Below are 23,652 nucleotides of genomic sequence, written 5' to 3' on the forward strand. Positions count from 1 at the left end.
GCCTGAACAGCTCTGTAGACTGTCACTTCCATTTGTGCATTCCCCTGTAGTGGAAACTGAAGGATTTGAAAAAAACACAAGGCAGATTCCCAAATACACCCTTTTCTGTGGTGTGCAAAAAGTCTCCTGTCAGCTGAACTGGTTTAGTGATTAATGGACAAAATGTCTAAGAATTTCACTCACACTGCCTTCACTTTCTGTGGGCCAATGAACAAGGCCACAACTCCTTTATATGTAAAGTGCTATCCCATGTATTCAAGTACAAAGATTTGAATGATTCTGTGCCCCAAAAAGTACCTTCACAATAAATAATTAGAAAATGCACTGGCCTAGCTGAGATACGTCATCTTTTTTTCTGTCCTTGTCATACACCAAGTTCTTATCATATATAAAAATTCTCATTTATATGCCCCCCCCCGTGTGTGTGTGTGTGTGTGTGTGTGTGTGTGTGTGTGTATGTTTTCCATCCACCCTTCTCTCCTCAAAGAAACTGCTCCATAGTGATTTCTGCTACCCAAGCAGTATCATTAAGGAGCAAACTAGGGATAAATTAAACTTATTAACATATACATACATATATATATATATATATATATATATATATATATATATATGGAATATAAAGCAGTTCCTGATATAGAAGTGTATATAGTTGAGGTTACCATAGTCTTGAGATTGGGGGAGGGGAAAGAGAAGATGAGCATAGATCACAGCACAGAGTTTCAGTTAGATGAGAGGAACACATAGGGATTTGTGAAGCAGCATGGTGAATAACAGCACATTGTCTATTATACAGCTGGTCCTTAGTCTAAAAGGGGATGGATTAAAGAATATATTCTTGATTTAAAAAACTGTATAGAGTGTATATATATAATAGCAATGTATGCTTATAGCAATAAAATTTGTTTTGGTTTTGGTTTTGGTTTTTCAAGACAGGGTTTCTCTGTGTAGCTTTGCACCTTTCCTGGAACTCACTTGGTAGCCCAGGCTGGCCTCTATCTCACAGAAATCCGCCTGGCTCTGCCTCCCTAGTGCTGGGATTAAAGGCATGAGCCACCACCGCCTGGATGCAATAGAATTTGTAAATTGACAGTTGAATATTGATTTTAAAATTAAAGAAAATCAATGAGATTTCCTTGAGTATCACTTCTTGAGGTACTATTATGAATCCAGAGTTTTAAGAGCTCCTACCTAGAGTCAGGATGGAAAAGTCCTCTTTTTCTTCAGACGGTCATCAGTTGTGACTGTGGACGGATTCTGCAACATCACAGGGCCTCTGTATTTGTATGTGTAACTACATTTGTACATGTAACTAAAGATGAAAGTGGTGGCTTCATGGGCTCTCTTTTGCTTGCTAGCATGCATGATTTGATGTGCTATGCACAGGTCTTAACCAGTATGGGGCACTCAAAGAAGCACAGGACAACTCTACATATATAAATCTGTGTTCCAGCTGGGGCAGCAATAAAATCTATGCCTGCTAATAATGGATTTCTGTTTGTAAATTAGCTAGATGTGGTGGTGGACTCCTAAAATCCAAAATTCCCAGGAGGCTAATGCCAGAGAAAATGAGTTTCAGGATACCCTGGATAACTTACTGAGAACTTATCTCAAAGTGAAAGTGGAGCTAGGGGTAGCTTTCAGTGGCAACACGCTTGCCTTGCATGCTGAATGCACTGGGTTCAATATCAACTAGTGTAAGAGCAAGCAAAGACATAAGGTATAATCTATGACTGGCTGTCCTCAGAGCACAGATATCATGTCTTTGTGAACCAGCCTTGTCTTGTGGACTTCCTTCAGAAGGCTATAACTTTAGGAGGAATATTTGCTTTAAAGTAAAAGTGTGGGTGTATGATGGAGTTTAACAGGTAGCTTGTGGAAAGTGGGTCATCACTGGCAATGGCAAGAGAGGGCTGATCTCTCAGAAACCAAGTTCATTTTCATACAAAAAAGTCACAGCAGCCATGTGCTCAGGTCCCCGCTGCCTCCATTGCTGCTGGATTCTTAGAGCTTGGACTTGGTCCCACAAGGAAGATCACACTCATCAGCCAACCTTTCTCAGGAAGTGAGAGGGGCCACTGCCATGTGGGCCACTGTGTTTTTACCTTCAACAGAGTTTGTTTGGTTCTCCCTACTGGTTTAAGTGAAACTTAAAGGAGCCAAGTGGATCTCTGTTCTACTTAATATGCATGGTGGTAGCCAGAGCAGGAGGAGGAAGTGGGGACAGCAACAGCGGGAAGCAGAATAAGTCTGTGAGAGTCGTGTATGTGCTTTCTGGTAAGCAGACCCAGTGTTCAGGCAAAGGCTGCAGATCCGACATCATTGCCTTGGAGAATCTTCCAGTGCCCAATAAAACCTGCCACCTATGTTGCACAATGTGAAGCAAAAGCTGAGGCAGAGAGATAAGGCCAGCCAGGATATGTGGCTGAATAGGGAACTTCCAATTTCCGAGTGGATGGACATATACCACATCATTTTAAAAAATGCACCCACATTGAAAAGCAGCCGACAATCCAAGCACACATAAGTTGTGTCAGAGCCTTTTGACAAGACAGACTCCATCAGAAGGCCTATTTTAACATGGAGAAGTCCTGTATTAATTTAAATATTGCAGGTGCCATTGCAGATTATTGCAAGAGCTGAAGACCAATTATCTTGCTTTTTTTTTTTCCCCATAAAATTGGGTTTTCTAAAAAGGGACCAGTGTGTCTGAATATATCCATCATAACAAATCTTCCAGCTTTGATGGAAGTGACTGCTGTTTATTTGTAGCCTGTCATATCGTTACTGTAGAATCAACACTGAAGTTATCATAAAGGCACTGAGATGAGTGGCCGCGAGAAATGAATTTCTATAGACTTGCAATGTGGCTTCATGAGTAAAAGCACATGGCCATGAGCAGGTGTCAAAAGGGCTCTACTCCAGGGCCCGATAGGTTAGAGACAAACCTTTAAAAGTGAGGGTTATTCAGTTATCTGTTACTTACATTTCTTGTCACAGAGATAAAGTACATGATAGAATCAACTTGGAGGACGAAGGCTGTATTTGGGATCCTATGTTTTGAAAATGTGCTTTCTCTTGTCTTCTACACAGCAGACAACATCTTATTTCTCGTAACTATTTTGCACTGTCCCAAGTGGCCACTTGCTAACTTTTAAAATACTAAAATTTCCCTGTTAAAATTTTGATATTGGGGTTTGGGGATTTAGCTCAGTGGTAGAGCGCTTGCCTAGTAGGCGCAAGGCCCTGGGTTCGATCCTCAGCTCCAAACAAAACAAAATTTGATATTTGAGGATAATACATTTTCTAGATTTTTTGTGTTCAGAAAGATTTATTTTTAAGTGTTGGCAGTTGTAGGTGTGTTCTTTAAAGGCTTTCTATTGTGAACTCAGCATTGCTTGAAGGAGCACACTGGCTAATTCAGTAAGGTGCAAGTAAACGTCACCTACACGGACACTGAGCACTCAACAGCTCTCCTCAGCCTTCTTCAAGAACCACTTTTCTGTTCTCTGCTCAGTAACACAAATTTTAAAAAGGTCTTTTAATAATTAAAATAAAAAACCAGCACCAGATATTGGGGTAAATGCTGAAAGATCAGAGAGACAAAGGAACAAGGCACAGGAACCTCTTACCTCTAGGACTCCTCAGCCTGGAAAGTCTTCGGTTCCTGTCTCCTCACACCTTGTATACCTTTCTCTGCCCAGCCATTACTTCCTTCCTAGTGCTGGGATTAATGGCATGTGACTTCCCAAGCAGAGACATGAGATCTCAAGTGGCGGGGTTAAAGATGTGTGCCACCACTGCCTGTCTCTGTTTCTCTCCTAGACTGAGTCAATCTCATGTAGTTTGTGATGGCTTTGAACTCACAGAGATCCAGACAGATCTCTGCTAGAATTAAAGGTATGTGCCACCACTGCCTGACCTCTATGTTTAATCTAGTGGCTTGTTCTGTCCTCTGATCTTCAGTCAGATTTTATCAGGGTACAAAATATATCACCACACTGCTCTTCAGACTTCCCTCAACACATAAGAAATTATTGTGTTCCCCAAATACACTATACTGTGCCTTATAGGTCTTTCATCCCGATCTTCAGGACTATCTTTCCATGACTTAGGACAGGGTAACTATGAATTCATACTCCATTCTAAGTAAGTCTAACCAGTTGTAATTTGTTTCCCAATGAGAGATTGTTCTGAATCCAGTACATTTATTAAATTTTAATGTCTAAAGACTGTCCTTATTCTATTTGATTTTGTTTTGACATATGGTCTCACTAGGTTCCCCTGGCTGGGCACTGGCTTGGAATTTGCACTGGTCTGCCTCCCTCCTGACATTATAGGCATGTCCTGAAGTTTCCTGTTTCCTTATTTTTCACTGTAGATTTTTCTTGGTAGCTCTTATGCATTTATCTTTCTTTATGAACTTTAAAAACAATGAGATTCTGTTCAGAAGTACCTTAAAGAATGACATAGCTAATATGTTACTGTTGTCCCTATTTATTACTGCCATGTTGTGACTTTCACATATGTAAATGTTTTATGCCCTTCCAATTTATAGTTTACTTTAGGAAGATTTTCTTGTTTGGCTTCCTTGTGGATTCTGTCAAGATATTTTATAGATTGTTTTTATTGTGTCTTTTTTCTTTTCTTGTTATGGTGAGCTGTTGAATTTTTGTTATGGTAAAGCATACATGACAAAAGTTTACCATTTTAGCTATATTTAAGTATACTCTTCAATGGGACTAACTATAATGGCATCATCCTGCAGGACCTTCTCTGGCATCACAAACTGTAATTCTTCATACAATAAACCACCATTCCCTAGGCTAGATGACCACTACTCTCCTTTCTGTATCTTTGAACTGAATATTCTAGGCAACTTATGTGATTTGTGCCTGGCTTATTTCACTTAGCTTACTTCACTTAATTCAATTTCCTCAAGGCTCATCCATATGCTACTATGTATCACAATTACATTTCTTTTTAAAGCTAACTAGTATTTCATTGTATCTGTAGATCACATTTTTTTATTCATTCATCAATAGGTACTTGGGTTTTTTTTTTTATACTTTCTCAATATTGTGAATAATGTTATTCTGAGAAAAGGTATAGAAATATCTAGTTTGGTCCCTGTTTTTGGGTCTTTCCAGGATACAGATGGACATGGACTAAACAGATCACATAAGGTTGTGTGTATGTGTGTGTGTACGCGCACGTGCATGTGCACATACAGATTTGTGTGTTGAGGAACTGCCATTCATTTTTCCACAGTGGCTACAGCATTGTAAATTCTCATTAATGATACAAAAGAATACTGCATATACTTGCCAATACTTAAAAAGGATTATTTCAGGTGGGCTTGATCTGCATTTCAATATCATTTAGTCACATGGAATGTCTTCTCATCCCTTTATTGTTCATCTTTTACCCTAGTATTTTCATTCCCTGACATTGCTTGGGACTGAACCAGGACCTTGTACATGTTGAAAATTATCTTACCACAGGATGCCATCTTTAACTCTTCTTATTTTCTAGGTAGATTTTTAATTTTGGTTTTGAATTTCCTTATATAATCTGGATATTAGTTGATAATGTAAAACATGTATTCAGAGCCATTCTTTTCAAATGTATATTTAATTTCCCAATTAAAGACTGTACTTTTCCCATCAAATGGCCTTATTACTCTTCTGGAAATCATTGCTCCAATTTTGAGAGGGTGACAAGCTATTGATTTGCATGTATGTGCTTTATATCAACTTACCATTTGTTCTTACAACTTAATGGAGTTTGAAGAGTTATTTGGTATATGTAGGTATTTACTCATATATCCATTAAAACTTATCATGTTCCTTTCTAGTATTTACACCTTATTTTATTTTATTGCTTTACTGCTTTCATAAGAGCATCTAAATAATGTCTGGTAATACTGTGCTGCTGAACACCTCTGTTTTCCTCATTTCACTGTTGAAGGCTATATGTTTTATTGCTTGGTGTAGTATTAGTTCGTTTTGATAGTTACTATAATATTTAAAACACTTTGCTTCATTCCTGTTTTAATTAAAAATTGGAAAGGAATGGCGCTAGGATTTTGTTAAATCCTAGTTAAAATTATATTCTAATTCTATTTTAATTAAGTGAAATAATAAATTATGGTGAGTACTACCTCTAATGTTATAATGTACTACTTCTTCTAGTCCTGGAATCAAGTCTTAATGCAGCCTTGATTTTACTCATGCGATTGTATGAATATTCATAAGAGAAATTATCTAAGTTGTTTTGGTTTTGTCATTGTATGTTTATCATCTATTGGCATGTGCATGTTAGAAAAGAGGACCGTGAGAAGGGATTAAGACTTTTTTAAGGGCAGATGGCAAGTGAGAGCATAGCAAAATACATGCAACATGCAAGAAGAGATGGTCTGATTAAACGGAAGGACAAACTAAGGAGGACATGGTGGAAATGGGGAGGCAACAGAATAGGGGAAGAATAACAACTATTACAATATTGTAATGAAACCCATTACTTTGTACAATAACTTAAAAATTAATTTCAGAAAGAGGGAAATAGTACATTTGACATTTTAGTATATTAGTTCACATAGATCACTAAAGCAAAGTGTTCAAAAGGAATTACCTTCATAAGCAAAAGAAATGTGTATGTTATAGGTCTAAACCCTAGGGAAACAGAGACAGGGTGATCCCAAGGCTTGTTGGTTAGCTGGTCCAGTCCAATCCTCCTCAGCCTCACATCTCCTCAGCCTCACATGTCCAATATACCCTAACTATAAAATCCATAAACATTTACTGAAATAACACAACCAGAACACCAAGTGTCCCAATATGAAAGACTGAAGTTTATATGGTGACACACACATGTAAATCTCAGCACTTTGTAAGTGGAGGAAAGGAGGATCAAGAATTGAAGCTAGTCTGGGCTGCATAGTGAATTGAAAGCTAGCCTGGAATACATATGATTCTGTCTTAATAAGCAAACAAACAAAACCTAATGAGCATTTTCTTCTCTTTGGGGGGATACTCCTGAGCTGTCAATATAGTCGTTCCTAATCAATTCATTTCACTTGAACCTGTAGTTCCTCTACCTCCAAAAGGAATCTGTGAGAGTCATCATGAATTCTTATCTATCACTACAAGAAAATTTTAAATGTTTCAGTAAGGACCTTTGGTCCTGATATGTGTAGAGTACAATATTTTAAGGCTGACACTTTTCATTCAATTCACACTGGTTTTGAGAAAAACAATAGCTTGCATATAAAGGGACTTTTTTGTTTTTGTTTTTGTTTTTTGAGACAGGGTTTCCCTGTGTAGCTTTGTACCTTTCCTGGAACTCACTTGGTAGCCCAGGCTGGCCTCGAACTCACAGAGATCTACCTGCCTCTGCCTCCTGAGTGCTGGGATTATGGGTGTGCGCCACCACCACCTGGCTATAAAGGGACTTCTTGTTCCTAGATTAAAACAGATGTTCAGGTCATATACAATGATAAGAGAGGTGTTGGTTCACTTTGAGTTGTACCTGATAGAATGACAATATTAAATTATTTCATTTTTGTTGACTGTGTGTGTGCATATATGTATATAATATGTTGTGCTTGTTCCTGTAGATGTACACATATATGAGTACATGTGTGTACGTTTATGTGGAAGTCAGAAGTAAATACTGGGCATCTTTCTCTATCACTTTCATCTTGGACAGACAGGGTCCCCATTGACCCTGAAGCTCATTAACTGGACTGTACTGGCTAGCCAACAAGCCTCGGGATCATCATCTCTGTTTCCCTAGGATTTAGAGTTGCATATCACCATACCTAGCTTTTGTAAGGGTTCTGGCAATCTGAACTCAGGTCCTTATATTTTCACAGTAAGCACTGCACAGCCAGCCTTCTCCATGTTTTTCTCTGTGTTCTACTGAAATCTGTATTACAACTCTTTAAGACTATTAGGTTGAAAAATTATTTCATACCTGTACACAATATGTTATGATTATATCTATTTCTCATTTCTCCTCTAACTCCACCTGGACCTGCCCTAATAAGTTCCTACCCCAACTTCTTGTCCAAATAGTTTTATGTTTTTTTAATACATACTGCATCCAATTAATGTTGGCTAAATGTGCACGGGTGTGGGTTCACCCATTGATTCATGAGAAAACCACCCATGGCCATACACCCAAAGAAAAATAGCTATCCCTTGCACAGCTTCCATCCATTGCCAGTATCTCCAAAGCAAAGGCAGGAACGTCATGAGACCTTATCACCTTTCTAATCACATAGAAACTGAGACACAGCGAAGCTAAATGAGTATTATGTGGTAAGGAGCAGGAGCCATAATAGTTCACATACCTTCCTCCTTGCTAACTCTGAGGTGAGTTCTACAGCTGAAGTATGCGTCTTATGCAACTCGGAGTCATTATCCTTCAAAAATGTTAGACAACCTTTTCAGGAAAATCATGTTTTATAAATTAGAGACACAGAAACACCAAAATCATCTTTGCATAGCCCCTGGCCCTAGAAAGTGTGAAGTCCATATAAATCAGGCATTTAAATCAAAGCTGTTGCTTTTCATCTGTATATCCCTTCAAGTGAATAGTCAGCTGATAGAAACCCCTTGATTGCTCTCAGGAAAGGTATTTCAAAGTCATCACATAAAAGAAGAAATGGAGACAAATAAGACAATTTGAATTTCTCCTTTATTCTAACCAGAGCCCTAGATGCCATCAAAAGCCACGTGTTTTGAAAAAAATTAAAATAATGCAACAGAAAAGGCTGATGAGTAATTACCAGATGATCATTTTTTGCTTTTCTGTCTCATTCATTTATATTTTCCTAACAGACGTTTACATATATAGTTTTTGCTGTTAGCTAATGCTCTATGAAATAAAATGAAGATCCTACTGCTCTCCCCTACATACCCCTATGAAGTTAAATCTGTGCTATATTTTTATTAGGGATTTTTTCCAATGAAAAAGATTTGTCATGTGATTTAGGAACTAAGGGATAACAGAAAACAATCTGACACAAAATGGGTGTGATTTTCTTACGTGAGCCTGCCAAATATTCACTGAAGAAAAATCATTCAAATATGTGTGTGGGTAGTTTTCTCTTATAAACTGAAAGCTGTATGCTGCTCAATCATGTGCACTGTTATGAACACTAATTGATGAGTATTTATAAAATATTTCCACATTGAGGTGAAGTGACAAATAGCTGAGCTGGATGAATGGGTTGTGTCTTCTTCTTGCTTTATCTGCAGTTCTTCTCCATGCCTGAATGGCAATGGAAAGATATGAACAAAGAGGTGGGCCAGGATTCATTGATTAATTCAGCAACATTTATTTTCCAAGCACTCACAATTGTTGACCAAGAGATAAACTAAATAGCCCCATCCCCTAGAAACTCATAGTACAGAAGAGCCCTGGATTTTCATTTTGTTTGACAATAAAACTTAATATTTATTTTATTAAACTCACAGTCTGTGCAATTTCCTAGGACTTTCTTTGTTTTCCTATATAAGAAGAAACCGGTATGGTTATGAAAGTTAAATTATGTTGGCTGTGGGATAATCTCTGGTATAAACTTAGTAATGGAGGCTGACCTGAAGAACTGACAATTTTATGAGTGAAGTATGATTACTCCTGGGCATATTACCATTTGACTTGTCTCATCACTATAATGGAGGCAGTCACTGTTAGGAACTGAATTGTGTTTTCACAAAATTCATGCCAAGACATCCTTTGGTATCCATGGTGATTGGTACAAGAACCCCCACAGATAGCAAAAATCTGTAGACTGTGTTTAGAGATAGAGTCTTTGAATATGTAAATGGATTAAACTGGGCTTACAAGAGTAACTCCTAATCCTATATGTCTAGTATCTTCACAACAAGACATTTGGACAAACGGTACAGTGCCCATCTGGTGTCACTCATGTGTTAGTCCATGCAAACAGCCAGGCTGCAAATGGCTATCTACTAGCTATGGAGACAGGCTTCTGTCTCAAAAAATGAGAGAAAATACATTTCAGATGTTCACGTTACCCAAGCCAGCTGTGATACCTCCCAGTGTCATGTAAATGACTACAGCAGTCATTTCTCCTCTCTGCAGCTTAGAATGCTATATCGTGTGCTGGGAGTATTCATTCATGGAGCTGATTTAAGCATTAACCCCACTGTTAACAGTAGTATTGTGATTAGTGTTGTTAAGTACTGCCAAAGAGTTTACAGGAAAAAAGAGTTGTCCCATAAGACAAACTGGGGGGCTTAGGAAAAGCTGGTTCCACTAAGAAGAATTTGAGAATGCCTCCAGATGCTTTGTTCCCAGATCAATTTAAATATCACCAGGAATCTCCTTTATCCTTAGCAGAGGTACCCTGGAGTTCTATGAGAAAGATACCTGTCTTTTTTGCTTGTCTGGTATGACATTTGCAAAGTGCTATGTTTCTGGAAACACCATTATCTCTGACACTTAGAAAGGGTGGGGTGTGTTTGCTTGTGTTTCTGAGGGCCTGCTGAAACTGTGCATCATTTTATATTACTCAGATTTGGGGGAAGTAAGGGTAGACAAACAGTAATACAGAAATAGCTGTGTTATTTAGAAGAAGTGAGTGACTTCTTCATTTCTCTTTGGGAAATTCTCAACTTTCCTGTCACCAGCTCCAAGAATAGTTGGAGAGACAGGTTTAGCAGTTAACTAATCTCCAGGAAGAATGGTCCTCTTTGATTTTACTTACTACTGTAACTAAATAATGGTAGAACTTCATAGAAAAGCACTTCCTTAAATTGTTAGTTTTGTATCTTCCTGCCACAAGGTGTTGTATGATATTGGATACAATACCCAAGGGCCTCATTAGGCAAGTCTGAACTCCCAGTTGCTGAACAGATTCAATACTACACTGAATTAGCATTGGTGCTGTTCATAGAAGCATTCACATAGAAGCTCTTGTTCCTGGAAACTTAGAATATTGAATTGTTTGAAGGATTAATTTCAGTTTAGTTTTCATTGCTCTTCTTTCAAGAAAGAGAAAGAGATCTTGCCCTATCTGGATGACCCCACATCTGCCCAAGCATTGCTTAAGAAATAAAGCTTGGCTCTCCCTGAGGCCATATTTCACTCCCTATGTATTGCTTTCAGTTTCTCAATTTAATAAGCAGCAAATAGACTTATTTCTTTGCCAAAGGGAGGTGATATTTTTAAGAAAAGGGTGAATTTTATCTTTTAAGGTTAAATGCTTTCTTTTTACTTTATCTAAGGTCACTTAATCATTGTTTTTTTTTTGTTTGTTTGTTTGTTTGTTTTAATTTTCCTAGTGGGAGAAATAGGTCAGTAAGCTACCCTTCTAATAAATTCATTGGAGGGCTGTTGGTAACATCTGCATCAGTTACCCTGTGCTTCCCTGGTGACTGCCTTTGTGATGTTGAGATCTTGCAGGCAGATTTCCATCTGTCACTCATCCTTTCCTCTTCTTTATGTAGTAGCAGTTGGTTTTGTGGGATTCCCTTGGGGCACATGATCCCATGAGTGCACAGGGACAGGAGGTGAGGTTAAAGAATGGCAAGAATGTGGCTTTGTGCTTTCATTAGCTGGAAGAGGTTTAGATCAGCTGTGAGCCACAGGTCTTTCTATTTTATTTTTATTAGCTATATTTGATATGAATAAAAGATAGTTGTAATAGCAACAACCAATTCTACTGGTAGAATATATTTTTTGTCATTCATAGTCCACTTACTTTCTAACAGGAATTGCCAGGTTTTGTGATAAAGATCACAACTGTGTCTTTACACTGTGCTTGATGGAGGACTGATCAAAGAGAAACAGGGAATCCATAGAGAAGAGGGGTGTCATGTCACTCTCATATAGGACTCTAGCCTATATTCTCAATGTTCAAAGAGACCAGAATAGCAGTGGAATCCTATTTCTTACTCAACTTTGCATACCATATGGTATGTAAGTTTACACTCTTGCTGTTTTTCTTTGGCTCTTTTGTAGGGTGCCTTCCACCTAGTTCCCAAATAAATCACACATGGAGGCTTATTCTTAATTATCAATGCCAGGCCTTAGCTTGGATTAGTTTCTTGCCAGTTTTCCTTAACTAAAATTTATCCCATCGACCTTTTGCCTCTGGGCTTTTCCCGTTCTCTTACCTTTGTGATTCTTACTCTTTCTCTGTGTAGCTGGGTGGCTGGTCCCTGAAGTCCTCCTCCTTCTCTGGTTGCTAGGTTTATTTTTCCATCTCCTCCTTTTCTTTGATGTCTCCCTCTATATATTCTCTCTGCCTGCCAGCCCCACCTATCCTTTCTTCTGCCTTGCTTTTGGCCAGTTCTTTGTTAGACCATCAGGTGTTTTAGACAGGCACAGTAACACAGCTTCACAGAGTTAAACAAATGCAACATAAACAAAAGTAACACGCCTTAAAATAATATTCTACTACATTACACTTACTATGCTAATTTGTTAATCTAACGCTATACTTGTCTTCCAGAAATTTATCTAGCTTTTACTAAATTTAGCACTCACAGGCTTTCCCTGGGTAGCACTTCCAAAAAGCATTTCCATTTCAACAACAATAAAAATTATTTCCAGGAAATCCGGTTTGTCTTTAAAATATAAAACAATATAAACATTCAATTAGCATAGTATCTGAAGGCTTTTCAAAGCCATGTTATCTATAATTATTTAAAGAACAAAATAATAAACGAATCACAGTCAATTGTATCTTCTATCTCAATTTTCCTACATACAGATATGCATATAAATACACTAACAGACACACACACACAGACACACACACACAGTCACACACACACAGTCACACACACACACACAGTGACTTGTAAGCAAATCCATACTACTACTTTCTTGGTAATCATCCAAAAAAAGTAATAGATGAATTGGAAGAGGGCCTAGAGAAAAAAGATTAGTATAAAAACATGGCCTCGGAAGGGCTAAGTTAAAACAATAGCCATGATTATTATCTAAATGGTCCAAACAAGGGAAAGTTGAATTGTCATCAACAATCAAATTCTGGTAAAATAAGAAAAAAAAAAATCTATCAATGTTTTCACAATATTGGAAAGATTTGTGAACTAGAAAAACATATCTTCCAGCTATCTTCTCTTTGGAAAATTCTAAATCATAAACCACTATATTGCATGTCTATATCCAACTGCTTTCTAGAACTTCTTCCTGATTCTATTATGTTGTGTCCTGTTGGAGCCCCTTCTCCAGCCAAACTACTTTTCCTATGTTCCCTCCCCCATCTCACAGCTTCACCTGCTCAATTCCAATTCCAAATGTATCACCACTTCCATTGCAGTATATGTCTAGTCAGTTTGAACCAGTACCCTAAGTCCATAATTTATGGATTGTGGGTTGAAACAGTGACAGATCAGAAGATCAGGCACATATCCACTTATCCATCCTGTGATTTTAAAGAAATGACCCAAAGGCAGACATAGCCATTTATAATTCAGTTAGTATTTGTTTTCCATTTTTTTACTTGAGTGAATTAAATTTATATTGTTCTCAATATTCACAAATGTAGCCTGCTCTTGGCACCACCATACTGAAGCCAGTCAGAACTCATGCATCAGAAATACATGCTCAGGGTAGACAACACAAACTGTGGTCTCATGGGGCTCAGAAGAGAAGACCCTTAACAGATTTGAGCAGCATCCTTAGGGTTGCCTGAATATTCTCCAAACATTGATTTGTAATTTAAAAAATAGCAAAATTATTTTTTCATTTGAAATTCTAAAGCAATGCAATTATATCCCCTTTGAAGCTCTAGACACTTTTTGTTTAAAATGAACAAAAAGTTTGTATTTGTTTCTAAAACCATTCAAGATAGTAAAAACACGAAAGCTGGGAAAATGGCACTGTCAGTATAGAAAATTATAGCAATTAATTAACTTCATCTGACAGTATTGTTAGGCTGTGGGACTATTCATGAAGTTTGGTCATCTTTACAGGTAAACCCAATCCCAGAACAGGTTTCTACAGCCTTTGTGCCTTGTAGAATAAACCAAACACTGGGCATGTTATGTCTTTTATGCCTTTTCATCTACAAAGTTAGAATCATCTAAGATTATGCTACTGTAAATCCAGAACTAGAAAATAAAGAATAGCTTGTAAAATTAGATGTTCTATCAATTTAACCTATCTGCTAATGTTGTGATGAGGTTTTCTTCTCTGTTGATTTAAAAAGTGTCACTATCGTGACTTCTAAACACAATATGTAAGAGGTTGTATATTATCCTCTAACAGCTTCTTTATGTGGAGCATGGAGAATTATTGGACAGAGCAATGGGTAAACAGAGAAGTAAAGGGAGTTTGTGAAGTTATCTGCTTGCTGAAAACCAGAATGCTATTTGCAAGCATGCCAGCGTTGGGACAGTGGCTTTGCTTAAGTTCTATTTCAGTCTTCGAAGACATGAAGTATATAAGGCTGAGTATGGAAAACTTTGCTCCATGGTTCAAGAATGTTCTGTAATTATACTGGTATGTGATTAAAAGGGCTCTTGGGACAGTTAAGACTGAATGCCCCGATTTAAGAGAGACATTTGAGCCTCTGTTTGCACATCCATAAAACTGTTAATGAATGAAGTGACCCCTGCCATTGCTGTACCCTACCTAAAGATGCAGAGAAGGCTTTGCAAACAATAAAGGCTTGTGTGCCTTGCTCTGCATGTTTAACATTATTTTTGTGCTGATAAAATTCTTCACTGGTAGAGTAGGAATGAACATCTGTAGCAAATCCACTATGAATGTAGGACAGAACTGGGTAAGATTTTATAAATCGGCTTGAAATGTCACTGGCTTATTTTGCAATTTTTTTGGTGATTTTATACATTAATCACTGAATAACCTTCAGTTTTCCAAATAAAGAATGAAGGGAGCAATGGTGACATTTGTGATCATCTTCAGAGAAGGACTCGTTTAAACTTTTTACAGATGGAGAGATATCAAGCATAAATTGTTTTCTACCAAGATTTCTAATTTTAAGCAGCTCTGAGGGTGTTTGTGGGTAGTAGGGAGCAAACATTGTTTTGCATATGGAATTAACATAAACTTTGCATACCATAGTCCCAGTTTCTCTAGATGATTCTGGAGGGCTTGCTGGAGATTCCCTTCAGGATTGAGAAACTCATAAAGGGACAAAAATTCTGTGTTGCTTGTGATATACAAATAGAGCTAATAGAAACAAGCTGCATAGGTGACCTTTCAAAAAGCAAAGTGGGTTTTCACACATCTCAAATGGCTTAGTGCTCCTACAAGGGTGGCATATGACATAAACTCCCAATTCTAGCCCAAATGAGTCTATTATTTCTATGCAAGCAATGTAGTTTATTGATTGTACAACCAATTCAATTTATTCCAATATATTCTGTAATTTAACTGTGACAATAGATATGGATCAGTGATTGAGATTTTTAGTAAATGCTAAAGATAGAATGACTGGTTGTCTGATGTTTACAAAACTGGTTGTAAGCATCACAAAAGTGCACTGGGATACTCACAGGGAAATCTAATATCAATTGATCTTTGGATGTTGAAAAGTATATCATATGAAACTACTCACTACTGGTAACTGGCATAAAATCCCTGAGGCTACAATGTCCTAGTATATTTTGGCTACCAAATTTAAGTGTTCGTCCCCAATTTAGAATCAGATACTTGTTTCTTAAACTTCGATATATTTTAAAATGCAAATATTTTTTAGTTACTTGTGATCAAATGTCCTGCTAAAACCATCTTAGCGGAAAAAATGGTTTGTTCAGGCCCACAGGTCTAGGAATTAGTTCATCAGGTGGTGAAATGATAGTCACAAAGGCTGCAGCCAGCCAGTCTTATTATATCAGCAGTCATGAAGCTGGTGAGATCACCACAGGTGCTCAGCTGCTGTTCACTCTAGTATGGCTCACAACCCCACCCACATACCTTCAGGGTATGTCTCTATGCTTCAATGAACCTAGTCTAGACGGTCTCTCATGGGCATGCCCAGAAAGTTCTATTCATAAGTAGTTAATAGATCCCATCCAGTTGACAAATAGGACCATCCATTACAGAATATGTTCTTTGTTTTCTCCCTGGTGATTTTGTAAGGAACTTCAATTAATATATTCTTGGTAACCCCAAGATTCATACTGATAATAGTAAAAAATACAAATAAATAGTAAGAGCATAGATTAACCTAGTTGCATAGATCATTTGTCATGTCAAAAAGGCATTATCTTCAGATGGTTTTCTATATCTCCTACATTTCCTTTCTGGATTTTAATTTCTGAAAAGACATGAGACCTAATATGCCAATATCAGATAAATACTATCAGATATTGAGGGAGAAGATATTTATTCTTAAAAGACTCCAGAAATAATTTCTGTCAGCATGTTTATAACAATATAACAAGGAAATACATACAAACTTTGAGTCATCCAGCTAGATTGTTTCTAGTTAAAAAACCCCACATTTGAAATATACAGAAATGTTTGAACATTAGCAAGGTGCCACATTTGGGAAAAATCACATTTGACATCATGTGACAGGTCATACAAGTTAAGACACAGACAATATAAGACCTGCTTTATAAAGTTATCTGCAGCCCTGGCACATAAACTATAAAAACCATAAACAAATCTGATGTTTACACTTGAGCGCCAGACATAGGATATCTCAATTTTCTGTATGTGAGATTTCCAAATCCAAAAATTCTGAAAGGTAAAACACTACTGTTTCCAGGCATTTCATAGAAAGATTGCCTCCACCTGGCTAGCTTCCTGTCACTGGGCCACACTTTCTTTCTGTGAATTGGGAAGACAATAGTACCTTTGGGCTTCTTTGCAGACATTGTGATGCAGCACCCCTGGAAAGACTCCTGACTCCACTAATGAGAATATTCTGGTAGCCAGAAGCAGGGACAACTTTTCTATCTCCTGCCTGTCTCGGCCAAACAGTAGGTGTATTCTGCTGCTGCAGAAGAGGGAAAGTTGTTTGTCAACATGTAATCAAGTTCATAACCCACTGTGTCACACACACTCCACTGTTATACACCAGGAACTGAAGGTACTGAGTGTCTCTCTATAACATCTGTTTTGATATTTATTCCCACTGCTAGCATCTTTAATTTGTGAAGACAGATACCTTCTGAGGTTTTGGAAGTCATTCCTTTTAGAAACTAAATACTGTCCAGTAGGAGAAAGTTCTCTCCCAAAACTGTTTCCTTCAGTCTCAGCAGTGTGTTGGAGCAGCCAATACCTCATACAGTGGCCCTGATGTGCTCTTTCTCTTTTCCTTTATAGCTGGTGCCACATACATCTTCGGGAAAAGTGGTGGCCTCATCCTCTACACCTGGCCAGCAAACGACAGACCTAGCACACGCTCTGACCGCCTGGCTGTGGGCTTCAGCACCACTGTGAAGGATGGCATCTTAGTACGTATTGACAGTGCCCCAGGACTTGGCGACTTCCTCCAGCTTCACATAGTGAGTACCTGCCCAGCCTTGGCCTGGGTTCCATTGTCTTTCTGGTGGTCTGAGGTGTCAGTTAGATAAGAACAGGAGAATGTTCTACATAAATGTGCCAGAGGTGCACATACTTTTAAACACTGCCTTCAGTTGTCCAAACTGTCACACTCATATGCCTCAATGACAAGAAAGAAAATAGTGTCATCTAGACTCCTGTTTCTAACTGTTCGCTTGGGTCCCGAAGTGAATCTCTTAGATGACCACTGGGTGTGGACAAGAGATTTATCAGTTATGGTCCAACTGAGATGTTGCAAGAAGCAAAGCCAAGAGGAATATTAGTAACAGCCTAAGCTTGAGGTCGGCAAACTTTTTCTGAAGGTCCAGTATATCAGCATTATGGACTTTGCAGGTTATACAGTCTGTTGGTTTTACTATAGACGGTGTATTTTTAAGATGTGGTAAGTCTGTTCCAATAAGAATTCATTCATAAAACTTGGCTGCAAATGTGATCACAGGAATGAAAGGAATATGTGATGAAAGCCCAGGCTCTGGGAGCAGAGTGAACACAGCACAAAGGAAACTGTCCAGCGACCAAGATGAGTTATGCATGTGTATTGCATATTTAACATTCCCCTTTAGATCTTGTGTTTACGCGAGGGTGGAATTTTTACTCCCAGGCTCTGCAGATCATAAGAGTAGCATGCAAAACAAAGAAATAAAAATGATTTGGGGGGAAAATGACTTCCTTATGAGGATAGAAAATATTTTTATAGCGACAATTAACCCATTTTATCACCTGTGCAGTCTACAGTTAAGAAAGTAGGGTAAAGGAAGATATGATTCTCCTCTGTAAGTACCCCACGTGTTGCCACCAAGAGCAGAGAGAAGAATTGTTCTCATTAGTTAGCAATGACAGGGCTAGAAAGAATGGATTTAATTTGGAGCAGAAAGGATTCAGTTTAAATAGCAGAGGGGAAAGCAGTTAAGAAAAAAGATCATCTGGGATTAGTAACAATCTCTACAAAGGAGGACAGGGGACTTTGGCTGGGAATCTTTGAATCAAACCTTTTGCTAGTCTGCAGATCCAGAAAGCAGAATGTCAACTTTCTTTGCTGAGCTCCAGAGTTGGAGCTGGCAAGTTGGGTCCATCAGAGTAGCAGGCTCAGCCACAGCAGTTCTCTGCCAGTGTTGTCTAGAAGTGGGACCAGCTAGAAGTACAAGGCTCTCCTTGGGCTCCAAAAAGTGCTATTCATAAATAAATGTGGAATCAAGTTGCAGATTTTTAATTCTCTCTCAGATGCTTCAGGAACCATATGGTGCTAGGAGCTGGAGCTTAAACATTATAAAAGCCCATGCCAAGGAGCAAAGAGAGAGGAAGCCATAGTCACTACAGTTTATCTTTATTTAGCCTCTAAGAGCCACCATCACTTACCAAACTCTGAGAGATTTATGCTACATATAACTTAATGACTATTTCATGGCAGCTATAACTAGGCTATTATTACCAGCTCACTTACATTTTCATGGTGATTTATTCTCTCTCTCTCTCTCTCTCTCTCTCTCTCTCTCTCTCTCTCTCTCTCTCTCTCTCTCTTGTTTACTGTGACTTCCTAAAATAATATGATTTGGCCTAGTCGTAAACATTTTTTTTTTGCCATCAGATAATGTGCTGTCAGTGTATCCATTTCTAAACATTCATGTTTGGTGTCTTCACTCTTAAGAAAGAGATGTTTGTCTCACTCTTTGGCAGTTTGCTTGGAATGTGGCAGAGTTTCATACAAATCATTTGTAGATACCGAGAACTTATCAGAGGAACTAGAACACTATGCCTTTACTAAATTTTGTAATTCTTTGATGAGTTTGAAAAACATCTCTAACCGTGCTTTGGTGATCATGTAATGCACATTTGCTTGTATTTGCAATTGGATGTTCTCTGTATAATCATGTACTTTAGTTTTGACATTACATATCATTTTCTTTATAAAAGTTAAAAAGAAATCACTAGAAAATTTCCATCAGAATATGTAGCATCACCTTGGAGTAAATCAGGGAGGCTGCTGTTAACAAAACATTGAAACATCCCCAAAAATGTTTCCTTCCAAACTTAGGGTATGAAATTACATAAAGGAGTCATTTATTTCCTACTGCAATGTGGAAAGATCCATACAGTTCTGAAGTAAGTAAACCTGCCCTGCGCATGATATTTTAATAAGCATGGGTCCCTTCATTGCTCCCATCATTTGAAGCCATCTTTAATGGCTAGCTTTTGCTGTATCCCTTAACACAAGCAGAATAAAAGAATCGACGAATCGACGTAGAAAAATCTAAAGATTGTTGCACAATCCAGCCTCTCATTTTGGGCAGGTCAGTAGAGGCATCAAGAAAGCAAAACAATAAATACTGATTAGGTTTCTTCCTGAGACATTTCCAGTCTTGTAAAAGATGGTTCCATTCACTGAATGGCTTGATTCACTATATTAAGAACATTATTCCAAAAGAAAAGCACTCAGGAGTCATTGTAGAAAGCAAGAAGGATTGGACAGGGGGCCAAAGATTTCATTTCTCACTGGGTCTTTTTAAACAACTAATTTACTTGATTTTCTGTATTTTAAGTTGGCATACAAAGTAGAAGAGTTTCACTTTGGTATTTTCTTACATGTATGTCATCATTCTCTGCTCCTCTTTATATTCCTCTTCCATAGCCCTCTCTAATTCCTTAAGATACTTTCCTCAGGGCAAGGAGAGGTGACTTGGCAGTACGCACTCTTGTTGCTCTTCTGGAGGACCCAACTTCAGTTCCTATTACCCATTTCAGCTAGCCTACAACCACCTGCAATTGCAATTCCAGAGGACTGAACCCTCCTTTGCCCTTTGCAAGCAACCACATGAACATGAGTAGACAGATAAGCATCACAAACAGGAAAAAAATACATCTGTTTAAAAATGAAGATTTTTTTCCATTACTTTCACATCAAAGTCCCCTTTGTACTTTTCTCTCTCTCTCTCTCCCTCTCGCTCTCTCTCTCTCTGTCACACACACACACACACACACACACACACACACACACACACACACACACTTACTTTAAATCTGGAGTCTGCATATGAGAGAAAACATGCTTCTTTCTGAGTCCAATAAATTTCTTGGCATAATTGTCTCCAGTTAGAAAATTTTTCTGGCAAATGTCATGATTTCAGTTTTTTAACAGCTGAATAAAATCCCAGTGTATACATGTACCACATGTTGTTTACCCAGTTCTTCTGCTGACAGACATACAATCTTCCTATTACTTAGTTTTTGTGAATAGGACTGCAATAAACCTGGATATGCAAGTATTTCTCTGGCATATTGACATAGTCTTTCAAGTATCTACTCAGGAATGGTATAACTAGATCATGTGATAATTATATTGTTATTTATTTATCAGTAATCCTGAGAGGCTTCACACATGCTAGCTAAATGCTTTACTTTCCCAGGACTATTTTAAATGTTAAAAATATATTTTAAATCCACATTGACTTCCACAGTGCCTATACTTGTTAACATTCTCACCAGCAGTGTGGCAGCACCTCTTCCCACAGCCATCCCATCATTTGTTTTTATTTTTTAATTTAATTCATTCATTTATTTTACATTCCAACTTCCATTTCCCCTCTCTCCTCTCCTCCCATTTCCTCCCCAACCTCCCCTCTACCCACCACCCAATCCACTCATCCTTTGTTTCTGTTCAGAAGGGGGCAGGTCTTCCATGGGAGTCAACAAAGCATGGCATATCAAGTTGAGGTAGCCTTGTATTAAGACTGGGCAAGGTAACTCAGTGTGAGTAATAGGTTCCTAAAAGCCAGGCAATTTCTCAGAAAATTGGGAATCAGTCTGCCTCAAAACCCAGCTATAACACTTTTGGGCATATACCCAAAGGATGCTCAATAATACCACATGAACACTTGTTCAACTATGTTTATAGCAGCTTTATTCATAATAGCCAGAACCTGAAAACAACCTAGATGTCCCTCAGCTGAAGAATGGATAAAGAAAATGTGGTACATTTATACAATGGAGCATTACTTAACTGTTAAAAACAATGGCATCATGAAATTTGAAGGCAAATAGATGGAACTAGAAAAAAATTGTCCAGAGTTAGGTAACCCATACCCAGGAAGACAAACATGGAATATACTTGTGGGAGCCTGTTTTCTGGTTCCTTGTGGCTCTACCCAGCAGGTCTGCATAGAGAGGATGATTGGACCACAGGCCTGAGTGCAGATGTCTGATAGGGTCTGCACTTGGCTGTGCTGGAGGAAGATCTTTTCCTCCACCCCTTGGCGTCTCTATAAATGCCTTAGGGCAGAGATAGTCAGGAATTGTTGGAATAGGTTCCAGGCCCTCTGGAGGCTATCCTTTATTTTCTATTTGTTTATCTCCACAATCTAAATCCTTCTATCTAATATATCCTGCTATTCACACTCAAGAAAACTCTGGGGAACTGTGGGGTTGGTGGGTAAACCCCCCATATATATTCACTTATAAGTGGATATTAATTGAAAAGTAAAGGATAGCCATGCTATAATCCACAAACCCAGAGAGGACTAGTAGCAAAGAGGCTCAAGAGGGGACTCATTGACTTTTTCTTTTTTTTTGGAGCTGAGGATCGAACCCAGGGCCTTGCACTTGCTAGGCAAGCACTCTACCACCAAGCTAAATCCCCAACCCAAGATCTATTCTTGTAGGTAGACTGGGGATGGATGGAGATGAGAACATGAGAGTTTTTATTTTTCTTAATTGTAGCCACTTTTCTGGGGGGTGATAGAATCTCAATACACTTGTAATTCAAAACTCTCTAATGGCTAAGATTGTTGAACATTAAATCAAAACAAATAACAACAAACAGTTTTTAGGCATTTGTACTTCAGAGTTGCATGTTCAGCATATTAGCCCACTGGTTGAATGAATTATTCACTGTGAAAACAAAGTTATCGCAGACATAAAGACAAGATGCAAGGCACCTGTGCATGTTTAGTTTGTGCTATTGTAACAAAACACTTGAGATTGACCAACTTATAAATCACAGGGGTTTATTTCTCACAATTTCTCATAGAAGACTGGGGAAGTATAAGATTCAGATGCTGGCTGATTAGGGCTACATAGCTGAGCTCCCAATATTGTACTTTGTCTACCCTGTCATGTAGAGGGTAGGGATGTGCCTTCTCATTGCAATAAGAGAAGGAACATGCTTTTCATGTTTCTCTAAAATATACTATCAATCCACCTTCTGAAAATCTCTGCCTTCCTACACTGTTTCATTGGATATTAACCTTCCAACACAAGAAGTCTGGGGGAAATGTCATTCCAGAGCAGTGGAATAGAGTGCAGTGACATGAGACAAGGGCCAAATATCTGCTGCAGATGTGCTCCCACTGGGGTTGCATGGAACTGGAGCATCATTCTTTTACTCCAGATATTAATCATTGTTACTTATAGTGGGAGTCAGGCTAATTAAATTAGATTCACAACAAAGTATTGATTGATATTATCCAGCGAATGCAGTGTCTGTATGTTGTCTGAAGAAAAAGAAATAGAGCAACAGTGAGAGATAGAATATAGACAGAAGTAGAAAAATTCCATCTTGTAAATTGGTATTGAAAATAATTCTTAGTAATCTTAAAGGTATTTTTTTATTAATACTGTCATTGGAATTTGTTTTTACCCCAGTTTAGCTTATCAGAATAAAGACAGCAAGTTCTTTGAGAATATCAGTGAGTCTGACCCAGTAGTAAGCAATCACTCTAAGACAGTGCACACAGCAAATAAACTTCATCATGTTTGCCAGCTCTCTGTGCCTCTTAGTCTCTCACTGTTATCTTTACATTGGAAAGATTTGAGAGCAATGGATGGACTCCTAATGAAGGAACTCTGGCTTCAACTAGTCATGTCTGCCCCAGATGCAGACATGGGCTTTGTGGATGCACACTGTATGTTTTCCAGCTATAAACTAAGCACTAGACTCACATGAGTTTTCCCTTTTTCTGTGTTTCCCTGAAATCTCCACTCATTAAGATCTTTTTAAGAAAATAGTTTTCTTCTTAAACTTCTAATCTACTGGAAGTCCTTGATCTATTTACTAATTCATTTAAAGTACTTTTATTTCAGTATATGTACATGTTTGTCTGTGTATCTATATGT

The 23,652-nt window shown here is 38.1% G+C and overlaps 1 protein-coding gene across 38 annotated transcripts in view; it reads left to right on the top strand.

The window, feature by feature from the left end:
* The window catches only part of Nrxn3 (neurexin 3), a 1,610,845-nt gene that overhangs the window by 1,223,202 nt on the left and 363,991 nt on the right, over window positions 1–23,652 (top strand). For all 38 annotated transcript variants that reach the window (XM_036206284.1, XM_036206279.1, XM_036206286.1 and 35 more), the window contains one exon: window positions 17,308–17,489. In XM_036206284.1, the coding sequence (XP_036062177.1) occupies window positions 17,308–17,489 (182 nt within the window). The remainder of the gene's footprint in view (window positions 1–17,307; window positions 17,490–23,652) is intronic.

This window comes from Onychomys torridus, chromosome 14, assembly GCF_903995425.1.
Source record: "Onychomys torridus chromosome 14, mOncTor1.1, whole genome shotgun sequence".
Classification (NCBI taxonomy): domain Eukaryota; kingdom Metazoa; phylum Chordata; class Mammalia; order Rodentia; family Cricetidae; genus Onychomys; species Onychomys torridus.